Source organism: Entelurus aequoreus, linkage group LG11 (assembly GCF_033978785.1).
Source record: "Entelurus aequoreus isolate RoL-2023_Sb linkage group LG11, RoL_Eaeq_v1.1, whole genome shotgun sequence".
Classification (NCBI taxonomy): domain Eukaryota; kingdom Metazoa; phylum Chordata; class Actinopteri; order Syngnathiformes; family Syngnathidae; genus Entelurus; species Entelurus aequoreus.
Window position 1 is genome coordinate 34,982,477 of NC_084741.1, and position 21,851 is coordinate 35,004,327.

The window sequence follows — 21,851 nt, forward strand, 5'->3', positions numbered from 1 at the left end:
CTGCCGGATGCACTTTAACGTCATGCCCAGGACGTATCCTTAATACGCCGATAGGGAGAAGTTTTTATTTACATGATGAGTCGGGTGTGTGACCTCCGCGGCAGAGGCTCTGCCGAACCCCTGAGGCCTACTCACCGAACCCCTAGGGTTCGATCGAACAGAGGTTAAAAACCACTGGTTTAAAGATAAGGAAAGATTGGCCTGGCCCACTAGGATCTCTCTTTATGTTTGTGAACTTTATAGTCTATACATTTAGAGTGATGTGATAATCAAACACTCTAGAAGTCTAGAATGAAAGAGTATATAAGACAATTGACAGAGTGTGTGTACCTTCAGTGCTGAATGATGAGCAGAGGCAGAGTTTGGTGTTTTCTTTAGCTCGCTTTCCATTTTTATGTACTCACTGTGCAGGTGTCATTTGACGCCCGGTATCATGCTTATTAGCTGCCTGAAAGCGGGTGACTCCACTGTAGAAATAGCCTGCATGTCTTCTAGCCCACACGCTGCAATAGCTCTGTCAATGTTGTCCTGGCTAGCATTGCCTCGTTAAAATCCAACCGCTGTTGCTTAGGAGTCGAAGTGTGTCTCTCTTTACTAGCTTCGTTGAAGCATTGATTGATTGATTGATTGATTGATTGAGACTTTTATTAGTAGGTTGCACAGTGAAGTACATATTCCGTACAATTGACCACTAAATGGTAACACCCGAATAAGTTTTTCAACTTGTTTAAGTCGGGGTCCACTTAAATTGATTCATGATACAGATATATACTATCATATATACTATCATCATAATACAGTCATCACACAAGATAATCACATTGAATTATTTACATTATTTACAATCAGGGGTGGGGGGGGGGGTAGGATATGGACATCAAGTAGTGGACATAGAGAGAGAGAGAGAGAGAGAGAGAGAGAGAGAGAGAGAGAGAGACATCAGAAGGCATAAGAAAAAGTATCTGCATTTGATTGTTTACATTTGATTATTAATAATCCGGGGAGGGTGTTAGTTTAGGGTTGTAGCTGTCTGGAGGTGAACTTTTATTGCGGTTTTGAAGGAGGATAGAGATGCCCTTTCTTTTATACCTGTTGGGAGCGCATTCCACATTGATGTGGCATAGAAAGAGAATGAGTTAAGACCTTTGTTAGTTCGGAATCTGGGTTTAACGTGGTTAGTGGAGCTCCCCCTGGTGTTGTGGTTATGGCGGTCATTTACGTTAAGGAAGTAGTTTGACATGTACTTCGGTATCAGGGAGATGTAGCGGATTTTATAGACTAGGCTCAGTGCAAGTTGTTTAACTCTGACCTCCACCTTGAGCCAGCCCACTTTAGAGAAGTGGGTAGGAGTGAGGTGGGATCTGGGGTGGAGGTCTAGAAGTAACCTGACTAGCTTGTTCTGAGATGTTTGGAGTTTAGATTTGAGGGTTTTGGAGGTGCTGGGGTACCAGGAGGTGCATGCGTAATCGAAAAAGGGTTGAACGAGAGTTCCCGCCAGAATCCTCAAGGTGCTTTTGTTGACCAGAGAGGAAATTCTGTAGAGAAATCTCGTTCGTTGGTTAACCTTTTTGATTACCTTGGTTGCCATTTTATCACAGGAAAGGTTAGCCTCTAGAGGGGAACCTAGGTAGGTGACCTCATCTTTCCTGGTGATAACAATGTCACCTACTTTTATGGTGAAGTCATTGACTTTCTTGAGGTTGATGTGGGACCCAAACAGGATGGATTCTGTTTTACCCAAGTGTATGGATAGCTTGTTGTCAGCGAGCCAGGTGCAAGTTCTACAGAGCTCAGCACTGAGGATTTTCTCCACCTGTGACTTGTCCTTGCCGGATACCAGCAAGGCAGAGTCATCCGCAAACAAAAACAATTCACAGACGCATGCCGATGACATGTCGTTTATGTATATTAGGAACAGTAAAGATCCCAATATACTGCCTTGGGGGACTCTACAGCTCACCGAGAGTGGGGGGACACGGTGCCGTTCACCTCTACCACCTGCTCCCTCCCCTCCAAGTAAGATTGCATCCAGCTCCATGAGGTTTTGTTAAATCCGATTGCTCTGAGCTTATCCAACAGTATAGCGTGGTTAACGGTGTCAAAGGCCTTCTGAAGGTCCAGCATGACCATGCCGCAGTATTTGCCCGCGTCCACCTCATGTTTGATGTGGTCGGTCAGATAGAGAAGGCATGTGTCAGTGGAGTGGTTAGTTCTAAAGCCGGAATGGAATTTGTACATGAGTTTATTAGTGGCAGGGTAACTATCGACCTGTTCATAAACTATTTTCTCCATTACTTTCGAAATGGAACTGAGAATAGAAACAGGTCGGTAGTTGCCAGGTTCCAATTTGCTTCCTTTTTTAAAGAGGGGAGTTACTCTTGCTATCTTAAAATCTTTTGGTACTTGGCCTTGTGTAATTAATAGGTTTATTATGTGCGTGATGATCGGGGCAATGATGGAGGCAGCATGTTGCTTTTGTAGCTGTTTCAGTAGATTTGGATTGCTGTTTTGGGCAGTAGATAGGATCTTCGATCCAAGACACAACTTACATTTAACTAAAATTTTCTTTTCTTTATGGTCGACAAAAGAAAAGTTAAAGTTAAAGTACCAATGATTGTCACACACACACTAGATGTGGCAAAATTATTCTCTGCATTTGACCCATCACCTTGATCACCACCTGGGATGTAGGGGAGCAGTGAGCAGCAGCGGGTGGCGCGCCCGGGAATCATTTTTGGTGAGAATATATCCATGTTAAGAAACTCGGCTTCGGCTTCGCCATGATGTCTTGTTGTTAGTAAACACAGACACGCCCCCTCCCACACACACACATACACACACACAGAGCGCGCCTCTTCTCCGTCGCCTCTTCTGCAGCACTCCAATAAAACACACTCAGATCTTCTCAGTTTCTAGCCGATACTACATAAAAAATAACGTAAATTAACGCAGTAACGCATCATGTAGTAACAGTAACTGAGTTACTGAATATAAAAAATTACGCGTTAGATTACTATTCACCGCCGAAAGTAACGACGTTACAGTAACGCTTTACTTTGTAACGCGTTAGTCCCAACACTGATCGAGAGTAACTTGTAGCCTAGCTTACTACATTTTCCAAGTAGCTTGCCCACTGTTCAAAGTCACGGGTAAACTGTAGACAGCTGACTTTGGGCAAGAGGTGGGTTACACCCTGGACTGGTCACCAGTCAATTAAAAAAACATATAGATATATTTACACACATTTTGAGTCCGCTGTGTGGCTACTTACAGGAATAGAGTATACACTAGGGAATAGAGTATACACTAGGGTTATTCAACTTAAGTGTTTTAGGGGCTCCACCAGGGGGCCGAACTTCTCCTTTCACTATTAGTCTTATTATGTATATTCCAGAGAACCTGGGTCCTCTATAGTAGACATTTGGTTTATTCATTTTGTCAGAATTACAGGAGAGCTCTGCTCCTTTTAAGAACCTTCTGCAAAAATGTGAGTGTCTCACAAGTTTTTTAACTTAATTTGTGGACCACCAGTTAAATAGCCCAATTTATGAAAAAGAGAGGACCTGAAATACTAGTATACCTATAGAAGATGAACACATGACTACTGACTGCATCTGAAATAAACACGCTACAGCCACACCTTATATATAAATCATATTGCGAAAAAATGTGTAACCATCAAAAAGGAGACGACTAACGGGTGCCTTGAGGAATGCCTCAATAATGAAAATTTACAAGGTTGAATACCAGTGTTCTATGTTTGCTAGCATTGTTAAAATGTTTTGAGACATATGGCGGTACATGAGGATTTTAACTTGAAAGTATTCGTACAATCTTCCACTGGACCACTCAAAACATGGCCTTCCGCAACATGTTCCTTCAAGTGAGCTATAAAAAATTAGCCTTAAATGCTCTGTATCTGTTAAATAGCTGCTTGCTACCAGATCCAACACACTTAAACACACAGCGTGTTTTTTTTTTTTAATGCAGTTTGCAATGAAGCACATTAATATAACCCTATAATGTCTGAGCCGACTTGGCACAGACAACATTTTGCATTGTACACTTTTTTATTATTTTTAACAGTAAAGTCATTTTATGTTTTTTACATATTCTAACCACAGTAATTAAGGTTATCCACTGTTTCTTGGTTTACAGGCATCCACTGCATTTACTACTGTTATAAACTGTTTTTGATTTTACAGTGTTTTACTGTTGCTATTTAACATTTTCTTGTTGTAGTTTTTACGGTTATTTTTTACAGTGTACAATTGTCGAATGACAGGACTGGGAAAATGAAAACTCATCAGACCCAACAGTGCAGTGCTCTATACTTCTCAATGTGTGTGTGTGCGTATGTGTGTGAAGGTGCAATCTAAGAAGTGCAGAAGGTCAAACGCTGCAGTTATCTGGCCAGAGATTATATGAAAATGAGCTCAAAAGGCATTTGCTACCTCTGCCTCCCTCTCTGTATATACACATCCTGATAAAGACGAGAGATTTTTGTACAAAGACAGGCATTTGTGTTTTTGCCGTTATACATCACCACAATGGGTTTGAAGTAAAACAATACTGAAGAATCTAATTGATTTGTAGGATTTCAACTTCAACTGAAGAGGTATTGCAAAAACATGGCATTTACTATTTCGGAATTAATAACTTATACTTGTCAGTAGAGCCATCATTTTAAAAAGTCAAAAGGGACCTATGATGAATTTCGTCTTTTCTGACTTATAAATGTTGTTACAATGTTGGAAACTTGTGTTAAACAAGGCCAAAGTGTCAAATCATAAGGTTCATGCATTTGGCCGTGAGCTTGCCCGGTTTTTGGATGCCTCTGTCCGTGGGGTGACGTCACAGCGAGTTGGATGCACTTACAGTATTTGGACGTTAAGTCAAACTCTCAGCCAGAGGGGAAATAGCCCCCCTCTGCTTCAGGTTATGAGAAAACACAAATAAAGAATAAAGTGTTATTTTCACGTAATCGTGACATGCGCACAATAACACCAACATGTAACATGCAGTAACATAAATGCTGTTAAAAGGCAGCTTTTTCTTTATGTAGCTCTGTATCGATCGGAGAGTGTGCAAGTGTACCTAATGTTGTGACCGAGTGCATCTATATAATGTTTACAAAGTTCATTTTCGACCATGTCTGGGAAAAAATAGCGGTGAAGACTTCAAGATATGTATTTAAAAGTGAACATCAAAAGATAAATTAAGATACTTTTGGAGAGTGAAATCTGGGAAACGCCTCCAGAAGTGCAGCTGGGATAGGCTCCAGCACCCCCGCGACCCAGAGAGGGACAAGCGGTAGAAAAAGGATGGATGGATGTAAACGCCTCCAGAACTTAATATCTTGCAGACATACTCAAAAAATAGGTTATTAATGTGACTGTGGGGCCAAATTTACACCAAAGCATATCTAATACATAATAATTATCTAGACCACAGGGAAGTGTTTTAAATGTAGATTCAAATGATCACTAAACTTTAGGAAGTCAAGAGTCAATGGACATGCTTTACTGTTCCTACTGCCTTCATGTTTGTCTTCGCTAATTAAAAACCATACTTTATTGGTGTAACGTCCAGCCCACTGACTTGGACATTTGTGAATATTTTTCAAGATCTTCAAGATCTTCAAGATGGCGGCGCATTGCTATGCAGCAGCTTGAAGACGCTCTTGGGAGTGTAGAGCGATTTGGCAAAAAACACCCGTCATTTCTGTCAATTTCATGGCTGGCTCAAAGCGTGAACACTCTGTGATCACATACGACCGACAGACAATTCTGGAGGTGGATGGATCGGGTCGTTATAGTCTGAAAGATGCATGTACGGTGGACCTGCTCGCTAGCATGGGAATACTACGCGGGCTACATCGAGCGGCCTTTGTAGCAGCGGAGTCAAGTGCTAGCGGTGACCGCTAATGGAGACGACGTAAGCGGTGTGAGCGGAAGCAGAAGCGGGGATGCCGAGCTGGGCTAACAACAAAAGGAAAAGCTTCGACCCAACTCTCTCGTTTGAGTCACACATTAAGAGTGTTACTAAAACGGCCTTCTTTCATCTCCGTAATATCGCTAAAATTCGTTCCATTTTGTCCACAAACGATGCTGAGATCATTATCCATGCGTTCGTTACATCTCATCTCGATTACTGTAATGTTTTATTTTCGGGCCTCCCTATGTCTAGCATTAAAAGATTACAGATGGTACAAAATGCGGCTGCTAGACTTTTGACAAAAACAAGAAAGTTTGATCATATTACGCCTATACTGGCTCACTTGCACTGGCTTCCTGTGCACCTAAGATGCGACTTTAAGGTTTTACTACTTACGTATAAAATACTACACGGTCAAGCTCCTGCCTATCTTGCCGATTGTATTGTACCATATGTCCCGGCAAGAAATCTGCGTTCAAAGAACTCCGGCTTATTAGTGATTCCCAGAGCCCAAAAAAAGTCTGCGAGCTATAGAGCGTTTTCTTTTCGGGCTCCAATACTATGGAATGCCCTCCCGGTAAAAGTTAGAGATGCTACCTCAGTAGAAGCATTTAAGTCTCATCTTAAAACTCATTTGTATACTCTAGCCTTTAAATAGACTCCCTTTTTAGACCAGTTGATCTGCCGTTTCTTTTCTTTTCTTTTCTACTCTGCTCCGCTAGCCTGTCCATCGGATGGGGACATCTCTACCTTGCTAACCCGTCTCCGCTCGGGATGGTTCCTGCTGGCCCCACTATGGACTGGACTTTCACTGATGTGTTGGACTTTCACAATACTATGTCAGACCCACTCGACATCCATTGCTTTCGGTCTCCCCTAGAGGGGCGGGGGGTTACCCACATATGCGGTCCTCTCCAAGGTTTCTCATAGTCATTCACATTGACGTCCCACTGGGGTGAGTTTTCCTTGCCCGTATGTGGGCTCTGTACCGAGGATGTCGTTGTGGCTTGTACAGCCCTTTGAGACACTTGTGATTTAGGGCTATATAAATAAACATTGATTGATTGATTGATTGAATATTCAATTTCTTTACCTTCATAAAGTTGGGTAAAATCTACAGTCATGTCATTTTGTCCAAACACTTCTGAGTGTCTGAAAATTGATTGATATATGAAATGGTTTTCTTTTCTTAATGGCAAATGCCATATTTTTGTGAAACCTCTAAAATTAAAGCTGAAAGTCTGCACTTCAGAGACACCTTGATTGTCTTGTTTGAGTCCATTTTGGTGGAGTATGAAGGCAAAATCCCAACTGTGTGGACTCTAAGTTTAAGGCTATGCAATGTAATCAAATATACATGTATGTATGGCTCAGAAGTTCTTCAGAAGGATCCATAATCCACTTGTCACATTATCTTTTTATTGATCTCTTACTCATTAATATGCAGCCAAGTTACAAGAGGAATTACATGACTAAATAATGAATGTACTTGATGGATTCCTGCAGCTTGTTCTAAATCCTAAACAAATATGTACGATGTTGCCTTGTGTTTTGTGGGTTGATTTGCTAGTGGACGTCCCTATTAAATGGTGATTGCTTTGAGATGAAAGCAGCACTTTTCTATTTTTCCCTCCTGCTCCCACACCTCACTCTTAATGCTTTTACTATTTCCTCTCTTATTTTGTCGACCAGTGTTTTCCACAGTTCATTTTCTTGTACCCCTTTTCGCTCTGATCATTTCATTCCAATTTTTAGCAGCGATCACACGGAATAAGGTCATTTTATACATTTTAGTAAGACATAAACAAGAGTTGTGGCAGTATAAATTAGACTGGGAATTGAGCTCACTAATTTGCAGCAGCACATGGGTGACCCCTGTCAAATCCCTTCATTAGGTAGCATGTGATATCCAATAATGTCCTGGTAAGCAACAACATCTGGTCAGCGGGGATTTTGGAGTGTGTGTTCTCACCATGGAGGATGTTTGTATATACAACACATATCTTCAGGACATCTCCAGGAACTCCCACTACAGAAGAGCCGGCACAGGAAGGCCGTTTCACTGCCAGAAGTGTAGCAAATATGTGGTATTCAAAGTAAATAAGCTTTATGAATACCACATCATCTTGGTGTTTCTTTAATAACACATCACACTGTGAAGTCAAAATGTTTGGCACATAAAAGCAAGGCAAACACTCAACAAGCTATTGTTTTCCTAATATAATAATTCACTATGTCTAGGCCTAGATGTTTGAGTGCTGCATTGTTTTTAAAGGTCATTCAGTAATTATCCTTATGTTTTTCTTTTAATGTTTAAAGGAAATTATATTTATAACTGCATAATACGACAAATGTAAGGCTAATCCCATTTCTTTGTTGTATTGCTTCTATAATAATATGACTCAATCACAAATGATTGTCAAGATGTGATGATGGGAAAGTACAGTGTTCCCTTCAAAGTAGAATACCCAAAAGGTGCAATGTCTTGAACTTCATCCATCCATCCATATTCTACCGCTTGTCCCTTTCGGGGTCGCGGGGTGGCTGGAGCCTATACCAGCTGCACTGAGGCAGAAGGCAGGGTAAACCCTGGACAAGTCGCCACCTCATCGCAGGGCCAACACAGATAGACAGACAACATTCACACTCACATTCACATACTAGGGACCATCTAGTGTTGCCAATCAACTTATCCCCAGGTGCATGTCTTTGGAGGTGGGAGGAAGCCAGAGTGCCTGGAGGGAACCCACGCAGTCACGGGGAGAACATGCAAACTCCACACAGAATGACCCCGAGCCGAAGTATCAAAAGTTGAAGGATGCCCCTGCAATAGGTCTTCAGTTATGGCAAAAGAAAGAGTGTGATGATAACCAGAAAAACAGCAAAAGGTAGACACCAAATTTTGACCTCGGTATTTGTCAAATCCTAGTTACTGCCCTGGTCTCAACTGTACTATTTGGACTACAGGACTATTTATCTATTTATTATACTCTTTGTACTATATTTCCATTAAGTAAGCTATTAATATCCTTCTTTAGTATTCAAATCATATTCTATTTAAAACTAAGTATGTACGTACTATCGTCCTTGTGGTACTCATCATTGGACTGAATCTGGGACTTTGGGTACAAAATGTTGTGCCATCCTATGTATATCTTATGTGTGCTGGTAGTAAAGTCCTTTGAATCCTTGAATTAAACATGTTTGAACTTTGACAGCAATCAACCAGTCTCCCACAGGGTCTCACGTTGCGTAACTGTTTAAAGCGGTCTGGGGTGAATTTTTCTCTTGTAAATGAGAGACAATGTTAGATTATCATCACTGGTCGACATCTCTGTCAATGTAATAAACAATGAAGTGAGGACGTGGTGGGCAATGCAGGGAGACCTTTGACTGGTTAGACAGTTGGGTTGCCTTTGAGTGCTGCTGACACAACTTCAATTGGCGAAATTGACGATGAGTGGCCAAAATATGCTGTGTAATTGCGAGGCCACGGTTTATTAATGGGCATTGGTTGAATTTGCACGGATTGGCGCTATCAAGACCTTGCGACTAACCAGATGCTAATGTAGATACCATATGGCTGAAAGCCTAATGGCTAATGAATAGCATAAAAATTACAGACAGACAACAATTATTAAATCAAGGGGTGTCTTAAAATAGCTGAAGATTCAATTCGGAGGAGTCTGATTCGACTATCCACCTCACAGTCAAATCGTCAGACATTGAACCCCCCTTTTTGCCCCTGTGGGAGTGAGGTGAGTTGAGTACCAAAGGGTGTGTTGGGAGGATGTTCCGAGATTTATGATGCAGGGCCTGTTGGGACGAAGAGAAGCCCGCCATGCCACTGTGCGCCTCAGGCGAGTCAAAGGTCGCCATCGGTTTTGGTGAAAGTCGGAAATTTGACACGCACGCCCCTTCGCCCCGTAGGTGCTAAGTCTAATGAAACAAATGGTACAGAATAGTCACATGTTGGATTAGCAAACATCTTTAACAGTCAAAGCATGATCGGAACAATCCACATTTTGTTTGATTAATACGCCAAAGTGAACCAAACACGGAAGCGCAGTTCCACTCCTTCGAATGAATGTCTGCTGCTGCAGCCAGGGAAACCCTTTCTTTCAGGGAACAAAAATTGGCACGACACCGGCCCTGGCGGGGCTGATCAGAGGACCTCAATAAACTATCCAATCTTTACCATGTGTATTTGTTCGTCTGAGTGTTTTAGCTTTTTTGTTTGAGGGGAAAAGTCTAAAATGAGGTCTGTTTATTCGAGGGAATCCCGTTTCTAAATCTAACAACCCCGATTCGACTATAAAACGCCTTAGTCGAAATCATCACTAATTAATTGTAGCAGTATGTGTAGAGCGCCACTAGGTCATGGACGTAACTACCATTAAGGACACCGAGGTCATTTCTTCTGTATTTTTTTTTTCAAATGAGAAAAAGAAGGTGATGTGACTAACCGAAAATATAAAGTACTTGTGTAAGACACCACCTTTGCTCCTACGTCACTGTGTGTGATCTATGGTCGTCGCACTGATTTGTACAGACCGTCTGCAACATAGTCCAGCCAAGGTGACATTTACTTTCACATTTAACGTTTTTGCCACATCCATCCCAGATAATCATCATCTGATCCGACCAAAATGTGTTTCAACGCAACATTAAATGTGTCACGGTTTGGTGAAGGTGCTTGTAGCGTGACCCCAAGGATGCAGAGAATGGCAGGCAGAATGCAAGTAAAACTAATTTAATTTTCACAGGAAGCAGGGAACAAAAAATTCCAGCACACCAAGCAACAATCTACAAAGTAGAATGATCCAGCACTGAAGGAGGGACCCAGGTGGAACTAAATACAACTTATTAATGAGAATCAGATGTGCTGGCCGGACATGGAACAGAAAGTAAAGGTGCTTCAAAACATGGAGACCGAACAGGAAATACTGACAAAACAAGAGCACCAGGACAGGAAGTGACTCTAAACACAATTACAAAGTAGAAATAAGAGCGCTGGACAGGAATAAAAAAAAACAAACACAGGAAAACACAAACATGATCTAACTGTCAGTAGAAAGCCTGACACAATTATGATTTTCCTCTTTTCTGATGTGTATTTAAATACATTTAAAGTTGTGGAAACTATTAAGACTGTGTATACTATACCCAAAATGAAGTTGGCACATTGTGTAAATCGTAAATAAAAACAGATTACAGGCTTTTGAACTTTGCGCCTATAACAATCCGGATGGTTCTTTTCAAAATTTTTTGAAATGTGGACTCGTCAGACCACAGAACACTTTTCCACTTTGCATCAGTCTGTCTTAGATGAGCTCGGGACAAGCAAAGCCGGCGGCGTTTCTGGGTGTTGTTGATAAATGGCTTTTGCTTTGCAAAGTAGAGTTTTAACTTGCACTTACAGATGTAGCGACACACTGTAGTTACTGACAGTGGTTTTCGGAAGTGTTCCTGAGCCCATGTGGTGATATCCTTTATACATTGATGTCGCTTTTTTATGCAGTACCGCCTGAGGGATCAGTAGATCACGTGCAACTCGCTCACTGATAGTACACACAATGTTATAGTTTGCACACGAGGTTTAGCGCGTGGTATTTGAATCTTAGTAGATCAGGCCCTAACTACAATAACGGTGAAAACCCAAACATTATAACATAACAAAAACACATTGGACAGTCCAAATAGCAACCACCTTTAAGCAAGCTGCATTGTCTCCGACCATCTCCTGGGAACACAATTTTTGAAACTCTCGCTGATGTGTTGGATCCACTGTGGACTGGACTTTCACAATATTATGTCAGACCCACTCGACATCCATTGCTTTCGGTCTCCCCTAGAGGGGGAGGAGTTACCCACATATGCGGTCCTCTCCAAGGTTTCTCATAGTCATTCACATCGACGTCCCACTGGGGTGAGTTTTTCCTTGCCCGTATGTGGGCTCTGTACCGAGGATGTCGTTGTGGCTTGTGTAGCCCTTTGAGACACTTGTGATTTAGGGCTATATAAATAAGCATTGATTGATTTATTGATTTATACATTTATAACGACTTTAAGGCCTACCTTGGCTTGCTGGTAGAAGCAGTTTACTAATTTAGTCACATGGGTAATATGTGAGTCTCAAGTGAATACTTTGTGTGGCTCAGCCTCATCCAGACTTTATCTCCAGCGGCCCTTAACTAGCGTAGGTCTCAGATCTCTGCTTTAAATGGTGAGTTGTTTTTTTTAAACTTGATTTTACTTTTATTATACCATACTTGGGGCGGTATAGCTTGGTTGGTAGAGTGGCCGTGCCAGCAACTTAAGGGTTTCCAAGTTCGATCCCCACTTCCGCCATCCTAGTCACTACCGTTGTGTCCTTGGGCAAGACACTTTACCCACCTGCTCCCAGTGCCACCCAATGTAACTTAGATATTGGGTTTCACTATGTAAAAGCGCTTTGAGTCACTAGAGAAAAGCGCTATATAAATATAATTCCCTTCACTTCACTTCACTACTTTCACTTCTTGTTGAAGTAAGCATGGATAGACTCCAGCTCACCTGTGACTTGAGTATAATAAATGCTTTACAAAATGGATAGAGGGGTTACAAGTACTTTATATGTATGTAATTTTAACACTTAACTACGACAAAATGTTTTATGATGGAGACAGTTTGACTCTAAAATAAATACAATTCATAGAATAGAAGACATTGTGTCCAACTTTGATGGTTGCATTCTATGATTTAACAATCCAGCAATGACAGAGTTGGTAGTAGGTGTGGTAGTTACTTTATGCAAAAGGTGTGTATTGTTGTAAACCAAGTTTCTAATTTTTCTAATTGATGCAACTTGATAAAAATGTTGCGAACATGCTCAAAATTTTCAGACACGCTTTGTTGATTCTAATGAGCGACTTCTATTGTTAACATCCATAGCATACAGGACAGTAACATATGTTTGCCTTAGGAGGAATTGGAAAAAGTCATTTTAATTTTGTTCCATCCTCGGCCCCCAGAGGGTGCAAGTAAAAATACTTTACATTGCAGCAGTGAAAGCAGCAGCATAGCAGGAGTAAAAATGCCTTTTATATCAGATAACAGCAAGTCAAGTAATATTTAGTGCCATATTTTCATTTTGATGATGAACTACTATGTGTTTCTAATAGTCAAACACTGTAAAGCAGCTAAAAATGTACTGTCCTGCATGGGTGTTCTTGTTGTTTTTCCAGGTTATACAACATTTATTGTAATTGGTTGTGTTTATTATCTAATTACAATGTTTCAGGTTCTAGAGCAACAATGCAGAGTGCATGTTTGTGTGTCTGCAATGATCAATCCATCCATTCAAGCAGTAAACGTGTACGGGGAAGACTTTCCTGCATCAGTGACTTTATCGTGGTCAATAATTCTAGTTATAGTGAAGTCAATGAAACCAATGAGGTGAAAGCATAACCATATCCAAAACGATGAATGAGGTGGAAGTACACATCCTCTTTCCGTTTACTGTCATCCATCTTGTCACATTCTTAGCCACACTAGCAGCAGTGTATGGAACAGTGGAGCCCTGAATGTGAAATATGTTTCAGGCTGTCTTGAACAAAGTATTGTTAAAGTCAAATCTGATTTGTTAAATTGTGTCCACAGTCGATAGATTGTCCAATTGTAAATAAGCAATCTCTTATGTGGCTTTTTCCACCTTAAAGAACAAGGCTAAAACACTCAGACAAACAAATAAACACAATTGTGATTTGAAGGTTTAGTTAGGTACTCCAGTAGGCCCCGCCTGAGTCGGCTTCGCTGAGCGCTGAGAAAATAATCAAACTTGACTAGCTGAGGAAGTAAATGTCGTAACAAGGTTTCCGTAGGTCAGTGCTTCTCAATTATTTTCTGTTACGCCCCCCTAGGATGAAAAAAACATTTTGCGCCCATCCATCTTCACTCCCCACCGCGACTACAAATAGTATAATTTGTTATAAGTACACCTATGCATCGCATTGTATCATCCTTATCTTTAAATAAAACAAAAAAATAAAAATATAGATCACGTAAAGTACAACAAAGAATAACTTAATTATCATTGTTTTAATCTGTAAAAGAAAAGCAGCAATTTGCCTGAAAAAAAAAAATCCTTATTTTAACTACAAACATTTTTAACTGACTGAAACCATTTGATTTTCAAAGATAACATTTAATAAACTCAATAAATAATAATACATTCAAATTAATTAGTAACATTAAAGTTGGAGCCCGATAAATGAAACACTTACACCTACAAAACAAAAATGAACCCAAAATGTTTTAATCAAAACGAGGATGTCAGGGTTAATGGCTACAATGAGCACGTTTTGTAGTGCACAGCTTTTCGAAGCAAGGTTTGAAGCGTGATACTGCATGATACTGATAAAGCATGTTCAGACTCACACCCACTGGCATGGCGCCCCCCCATTTCAGAAAATCCAAATGTGGGGGTACTCTTAACTGCAGTGTAGAGAAATTCCACAGCCCCCACAGCTACGGTATCTTCTTAAGCTAATGATCTGAGCGTTGTGGTCCCCGGTCTTTGCTGCCACCCATCTCACACTGCACCCGACCCCTTCTGTTGGTGGTGAGCCCATTGGAGGGTTATCAGTAATACGTAAAAACACTAAGGCTTATTGTATAACTAAGCATAAAAAACCACAATGTACTTGATGATAACCTTTTCATTTGTCACACAGGTGTAAAAAAAGTTAAGCATTGTTACTAACTAAATTGATTATAAAAAACTCCTTCCCTAACATTGACAACTACAGGTAATGGCCAAATATTTAAACTCATAATGTGAGTCTTCCTGGGTGTCTTAAAGGGAAACTGCACTTTTTTTGGAATTTTGCCTATCATTCACAATCCTTATGTTAGACAATACCACATATGCTTTTTTTTATGCATTCTAACTAATGCTATCAAAAGTCCGCTTACAATGTAACCTATAGGAGTCGCTCTATTTTGTCTATAAAGTGCCTAAAAAAACCTCGAAACACCTCCATCAACGTTTTATAAACATGCTGTAAGTATATATGTAATGTAATAACAGGCACATTCATAATAACATTTATTATTTACGGGGGCGGCGTGGCGAAGTTGGTAGAGTGGCCGTGCCAGCAATCGGAGGGTTGCTGGTTACTGGGGTTCAATCCCCACCTTCTACCATCCTAGTCACGTCCGTTGTGTCCTTGGGCAAGACACTTCACCCTTGCTTCTGATGGCTGCTGGTTAGCGCCTTGCATGGCAGCTCCTGCCATCAGTGTGTGAATGTGTGTGTGAATGGGTGAATGTGGAAATACTGTCAAAGCGCTTTGAGTACCTTGAAGGTAGAAAAGCGCTATACAAGTATAACCCATTTATCATTTTTAATATTTTGATTATTTTAAGCATACGGCGGCGCATACATTTCAAAATTGTTCGCTTTTTCCCTCACTGATTATTACTCACTCCAGACTTCATGAAAGCCCAAAACATAATACAACATCACTTTCTGTACTATGTCTGCTGTCACTAGGATGCCAATTGCTAGAATGTTGATATATTCCCATTTAGATGAAGAATGACATATAATCCTCACAAAGAAAAAGGGGGTAGAACCAAGCGTCTTTCTCGCCATTTCCGAGGCTAAATTGGATGCCAGAGTTTACCAACTTGTCAGATGATGTCTTCATCCTTCTACTATCAAGATGAAAGTCATTATTTATGATGTAGACTAAACTTCCACAAGCTCTGAGGCGAAAAGCAGCTCACCAGCTCAAGACGTTAATGTACATAGGAGCAACAAGCTTGTTTGCTCTCTGTGAAAATGCACCGCTAAAATTAGTTTGTCTGCGTTAGCGCTTATAATAATAATATCACTAATAAATTGGTCAGTATTCAGGTCACGACATGTAAATGGAGTATTGTTGGAGCATTTTGGATGGTTATTTAGAGGGCTTTGTGGGTGGATTAGAGGACCTCCCATTAACTCCATTGTAAGCAGATTTTATATACGTTTATTTACAAGTTAGAATGCATTAAAAATACATCTGTCTTCTTGTCTCTCATAATGATTGTGAATGATAGGCAATATTCCAAAATAAGTACAGTTCCCCTTTTAAGGCTGGTTCTTCTTTTGGATCAATCCACTGAAAGCAAAACACAATCAATAATAATAATAACACATATTTTGATGGTCATGAACTTGACCTTTGTATTTTTGAAGAAAGCTTTGTTTAACTTTAGAGGCATTGAGCACAGACGGAAAGAATGGTTAACAAGGGACCCTTTAAACAAAGACGATCAAGTGCAACAATGGAGGAATTCTAAAGACAACTTGGAGAGAAGAGCTGGTGAAGGAATGTGCAGGAAAGCGTTAAGTGGAAGCAAATTAATGAATACATAAAAAATACCCTTAGTAGATTAGAAAGCAAACATTTACTGACCCACCAGAAATGACAGAAAACGTTCTTTTTAGTTGTTCAACCCTCCTGCATAGTTTGAAGATTACGCTTATTGACTTCCTTTTAAAAAAACACCTTTGAATGAATAGCGCCGCACAGCGAGAAAAACACATGCTAGATATTGTTTTTGAAGGCATGTGTTTAATTATCCCCACACAATGGGCCTTTGTACTGTTTGTGTAAGTCCATTCATAAACCCCTCTGACTACTATACAAAATGCCGCTAAGCAATAGTCACCAAAGTTCTTCTTAGAAGATGGTCTTTCATTTTACAGCATGGCATGAGGTTTATGCTCGGCTCAGTCATGAGCAAGATGAGGCCACTTCCACTGATGTAACTCTTGCCAATAAAAAGCTGTAGTTGGTGAAATATATGACTGAGCTATATACCACACGCACATACTGTATATAACCACTGTTTATTAGGCAAAAGTCTCATCCATCTTGGTCGTTTCGCTGCACTTTTCCCACCAGCTTGCAAATGCATCTTGGCATATGGAGAGGACGAGAGTGAAATTTTGAGTGTTGTTAATATTTTGTAGGTGGCAAATGTGCTGACCTGTGAAGAGCAGTTTAAATAGGAGACCCTCACATTCAGTCAGCAGGCACAGCTATTAGTTTTATTATATCCATATTCATTAATCATATTTACTGCCTCTTGAATCGACTCAATGTACAGACCTTGACACACATTCAGAATTACAGAGCATCACGGCCGTCTCATTCAATTTTCACATTTGTTAATTATAATTCGCTGTGTGTAAGGGTGCGTTCTTTGACATGCAAAGGGAAGTTAGAGGTTATCGTCGAAATGATCATCCAGTTATTAATCTCCTGCCAGCTCCATTCAAATACTATCAAGCACACACACCAAACGCTACCAGAGTGACAATATTCTCGGTTGCGGTGAATTATTCATAGTCTTATTGTGAAGAAGTGTAATTATGCACTTTTGTATGACACATTTGAAGTATTTTATAGTTGACGTGATGTGATTACCTGAGGACTGCAGTGAAGAAAAACTGCAGTACTGCATTCTGTCTCAGTAATCGAATAGCGTGTGCTTAGGAAAAGATCATATGAAGGACAAGAACCCTAACTAAAATATGAACTAGCTGTCTCCTCCTTGAAACCATAGTTGGGTATGAAAAAGTCATGGTTTTAAACTATTCATACCTGCATTAAGTTTAAAGGCAATATGTATTTTTCTTTAGTTGAGTTCATTAGTAAGAACACATGAAGGTAGCATTTGTGTATTGCAAGAACCCATTACATTTTGGTGCAGAAACATGGATCCGTGTTTCCCACAGGACTGCAAAATATTTGTGTCAGTGGTGAGTTAGACAGTGGACTGATGTAATCAAATCAAATCAACTTTATTTATATTTTTCCACTCGGCCTGCGCCCCGGCCTGAGGTAACAGTTGGTTGGGGGGCGCATAATAAATGAAAATAACATAACATAACATGACACAATCGTCGATTTTGCATAATTGGCGATGACACGTTTGAAAAAGTGAGTAAAACACATAAGAAGCAAAACAAATATGTTTAGAACCACAATGTTTCTTCTGTCTTGTTTTCGTCCTTGTTTTTAATGTCACAGGACAAAGCAGCCTCTAAGGCAGTGGTTCTTAACCTGGGTTTGATCGAACCCTAGGGGTTCGGTGAGTCGGCCTCAGTGGTTCGGCGGAGCTTCCGCCGCGGAGGTCAAGACACACCCGACTCATCGCGTAAATAAAAACTTCTCCCTATCGGCGTATTATGGATACGGCAACAGCAGAAGTCCCACTGATTTGCAGGTGTGTAATTTGTTGTGAGTTCATGCACTGTGTTGGTTTTGTTCTTTGAACAAGGTGATGTTCATGCACGGTTCATTTTGTGCACCAGTAAAAAAACATAACTTTGTCTTGAATTTGAAAAAAACAAAATATTTTATTTTTCACTAAAGAAGGGTTCGGTGAATGCGCAAATGAAACTGGTTGGGTTCGGTACCTCCAACAAGGTTAAGAACCACGGCTCTAAGGACTTTCAGAGAGGTAAGGGGGCGGTAGCAGTACTTAGCGATACGTGCTTTCGATTCAGGGAGTCCAGAAGTCCTCACTGTATTTGTCGCTATTCGCTTTTTTGAAAAAGCCTATCCAGAGGGCTCTGATTACTCGCTAAGTATACAAAGTCGCTAAGTTGGCAACACTGATCCCTCCTCCTTCGATAGATATAATGTGCTTATAAGCAAAGGCAAACATCTAATGTTATATTTGTTTGTGGTGGTCTAAATGTATTTGTGGTGTGCTTCCACAAATAAATTAATGTATGGGAATCCCTGTTTGTATAATAATTTCCAACATTGGTACAGTGTAGGGATTGGCCATTGATCAGTATCGGCCAATTTCATCGTGAAAAAGTATGTGATCGGCAAAAAAACGATTATTGCTTTTCAATGCTAATCACAAAAGTCGATGCCAGCTGGTTGACACTGTATTTATTTTTGGTGCCTCGGCTGGCAGAGTCACGCAACAATGCATTATGTAATTGTTGTACTAAGATTTGACACATTTTATAATATATAAATAAAATGTAACAATTTGTTGCATTATGTAATAAACCATCAAAGTTGATGCCTATCAAAAAAAAACTATCAGAGCAACTCAAAACATTTCATATTCATTAAAACTCATTTAAAATACCAATTCAGCTAGAAAGGTGACTTTGTGTCCAAACAGTTTTTATTGCTGAATACAGCAAAACTACCTGCTGTGATTTGTTTAATATTGTATTTCTGTGTATCAATTGTGTGAAGTTGTAAACTTTCTCTGGATCACATTTGATCCAAACTATCTCATAATCTGGATGTGTACTACATTGTTTAACATTATTTTTTTTCACAAAACAATACTGCCATGCATTGTACTTTACAGTAGATGGGACATTCTGTAGACCAACAGTTAGGCATGTCGGCTTATGGAAGTGACACAGATTTGATTCCCTTGACCGGAATCAGTAGTCTGAGGTTTCCCAAATGTGTCACCTGTGGTGTGTGTGCTGGGTCCCTCCTAAAGTCAAATGTGTTGCAATGCAAACAAAATGTGTTAATGACACAACAAGTCCATCCATCCATCCATTTTCTACCGCTTGTCTCTTTTGGGCTCGCGGGGGGTGCTGGAGCCCATCTCAGCTGCATTCGGGCGGAAGGCGGTGTACACCCTGGACAAGTCGCCACCTCATCGCAGGGCCACAACAACAAGTCTTTGTCTGAAATGTTTCGCACATCGTTGCCGTCATTTCAACCTGGGAATGCATCATCTATCTTTTTGTCTCTGTTAGGTTCTCTCAGACACTTACTTGTTTTCCCTGTTGGCTGGGAGCACTTTAATTAATATCCTAGATGGTTAATCGGCTCATGATTCATTTCCCATGGTACAATCGCTGATTTGAATGTGTTTCCTCAGTTCCAGCTCCAAAGAGGCTGCGTTTCAAAGCAGTGAACTCAAACACCCTGCTTGTTGCCTGGAAGGAGCCCAAAGGAGACTTTGATAGTTACCTGTTCCTCTACAACAGCATACCAGGTAGGATGGATTTATTGTAAAAGACAACTCCCATAAATGCACATTTAAAAACTCTCAGAACTGTCACCACCAGAGGAAAAAAATGTGCTATGCAAATTGGAAATGACTCCACTTTGAGGAAGAATATCTCATTATTACTTAAATTTTCTGTATGTCAGGATGGATAATGTCATTTGCTTCTTATCTAAAGTCCTCCCAAGGGATTACACTGTTGAGAAACATGGCAATCTAAATCTCGGTTCTGCATCTCTTCCAAGTTTGAGAAAAGGACATTTAAGACTGCATGTTATCTGTAAGTACGTTTGAAAGTATGGAAAGTAGCATCTTTCATGATTTTAATCTACATTTAAAGGGGTACTATGACTTTTTGTTATACATTCAAAACACTTTATTGTTGTCTACATAACATGTAATGGTTGTTCTTTGGTCAAAACATTGGATAGATTATGTTTTACAGACCATATTGAAGCTGCTTTCTGACTGTCTCTTCAGAATGCTCCATTTTGTGGGCGCTCTTATTCACATGCCTCCACTTTAACTGTGTCAGCTCCTCGTCAGCCATGTTGTAGTTTTTAACGCTTCCATATCGAGTCTACTGACAAATATAATTCAGAACAATACGCTACTTTGTATTACAAATGGCAACAGCAGAGGATGCATCTACATGCATGAGCCAGTCTGCCCCACAACAAGAGGATAAAGTAAAATAAGGAGTTTATTGACTACAGCGTTGGACGACAATGGCGGATTCACGCAAAGCCCTTCGAATAAACTCCGACCATATATGGAAATATATGCTGACGTCACACTTGGGAAAAACGTCACAAATTGGGCAAATTCCAAACGGCTCGTTTGGAGGAAGAATGAAGGAAGGCAAGATTGTTTTATACATATCTCTGCCATTTGATTTCACATTTTTGTGACTTATACAGATCCTAAATATACAAAAACAGGTACCAATAGGTAAGAAAAGATGATTTCGCATAATAAGTCCCCTTTAAAACACTTCTTTGTGGTCTAGATAATACTGTATATATTAAAAATTGGGAAGGTAACGATTCGATTCAAGTCATATTTTGATGCTGTTGATAGAATTCAGGGATGATATTAGATTAATTAGAACAATACGATTCAAAATTATTTAGTGATTTGAAATCGATTCAGTAGCATTTTACATTAACAAATCACCAGTGTGACTGTGGAATAAACACTGGATATTGGACACTGCAAGTGACGTTTCCTATATTCCCATTAGTTATTGTTAGGGAATTAGGTAGAAATGAACTTTGGATAAAAACAAGCAAGTAAACAACAATTAATGGACAATGCAGTCACATCTTATTTGAATAAAGTGCAACAAACACTTTAGGTTGATTAACAAGAGGAAACCTTTTCTGCTCTGATTTTCAATATTCAAGAAATGTTCAATAAAAGTACATTAACCAACATTTTACCTGTCGATTTCCCTAGTACTTCTGATTTTGTTTTTCAACATAAACATAATATAATATCAATATAAAAAACAAAGTGCAACCAACAAATCTTTAGGTTGAATTAACAGAGAAATTAGGTACAACTAAATATTTTCAGATTACATGAGCAGTGGTTTGACCTGCTAGTACTCTCATTTGAATAAATAGCTACGATAGCTGAGAAAAGTTACAATAAATGTAAACGTCCCAACACAATAACTTTCAGCTATAGCATGATTGCAAAAGCCACACAAATACAAACGCTAACACAATGATATAAAGTCATAACACAAAAATGTAAGCCAAAACACAACAATATAGAGACGCAACGAAGTGACAGTGGACAGGTTTCAACGATGGACCACTATGGCTGGGCGGAAAACTGAAAACTATATGATGAACGAATATGGAAAA

At 39.9% G+C, this 21,851-nt stretch overlaps 1 protein-coding gene across 1 annotated transcript in view; it reads left to right on the plus strand.

Annotated features, from left to right (window-relative positions):
* The window catches only part of LOC133659647 (collagen alpha-1(XIV) chain-like), a 324,062-nt gene that overhangs the window by 43,952 nt on the left and 258,259 nt on the right, over positions 1-21,851 (plus strand). Inside the window, exon 4 of the mRNA XM_062062231.1 lies at positions 19,849-19,965. Within this exon, the coding sequence (XP_061918215.1) occupies positions 19,849-19,965 (117 nt within the window). The remainder of the gene's footprint in view (positions 1-19,848; positions 19,966-21,851) is intronic.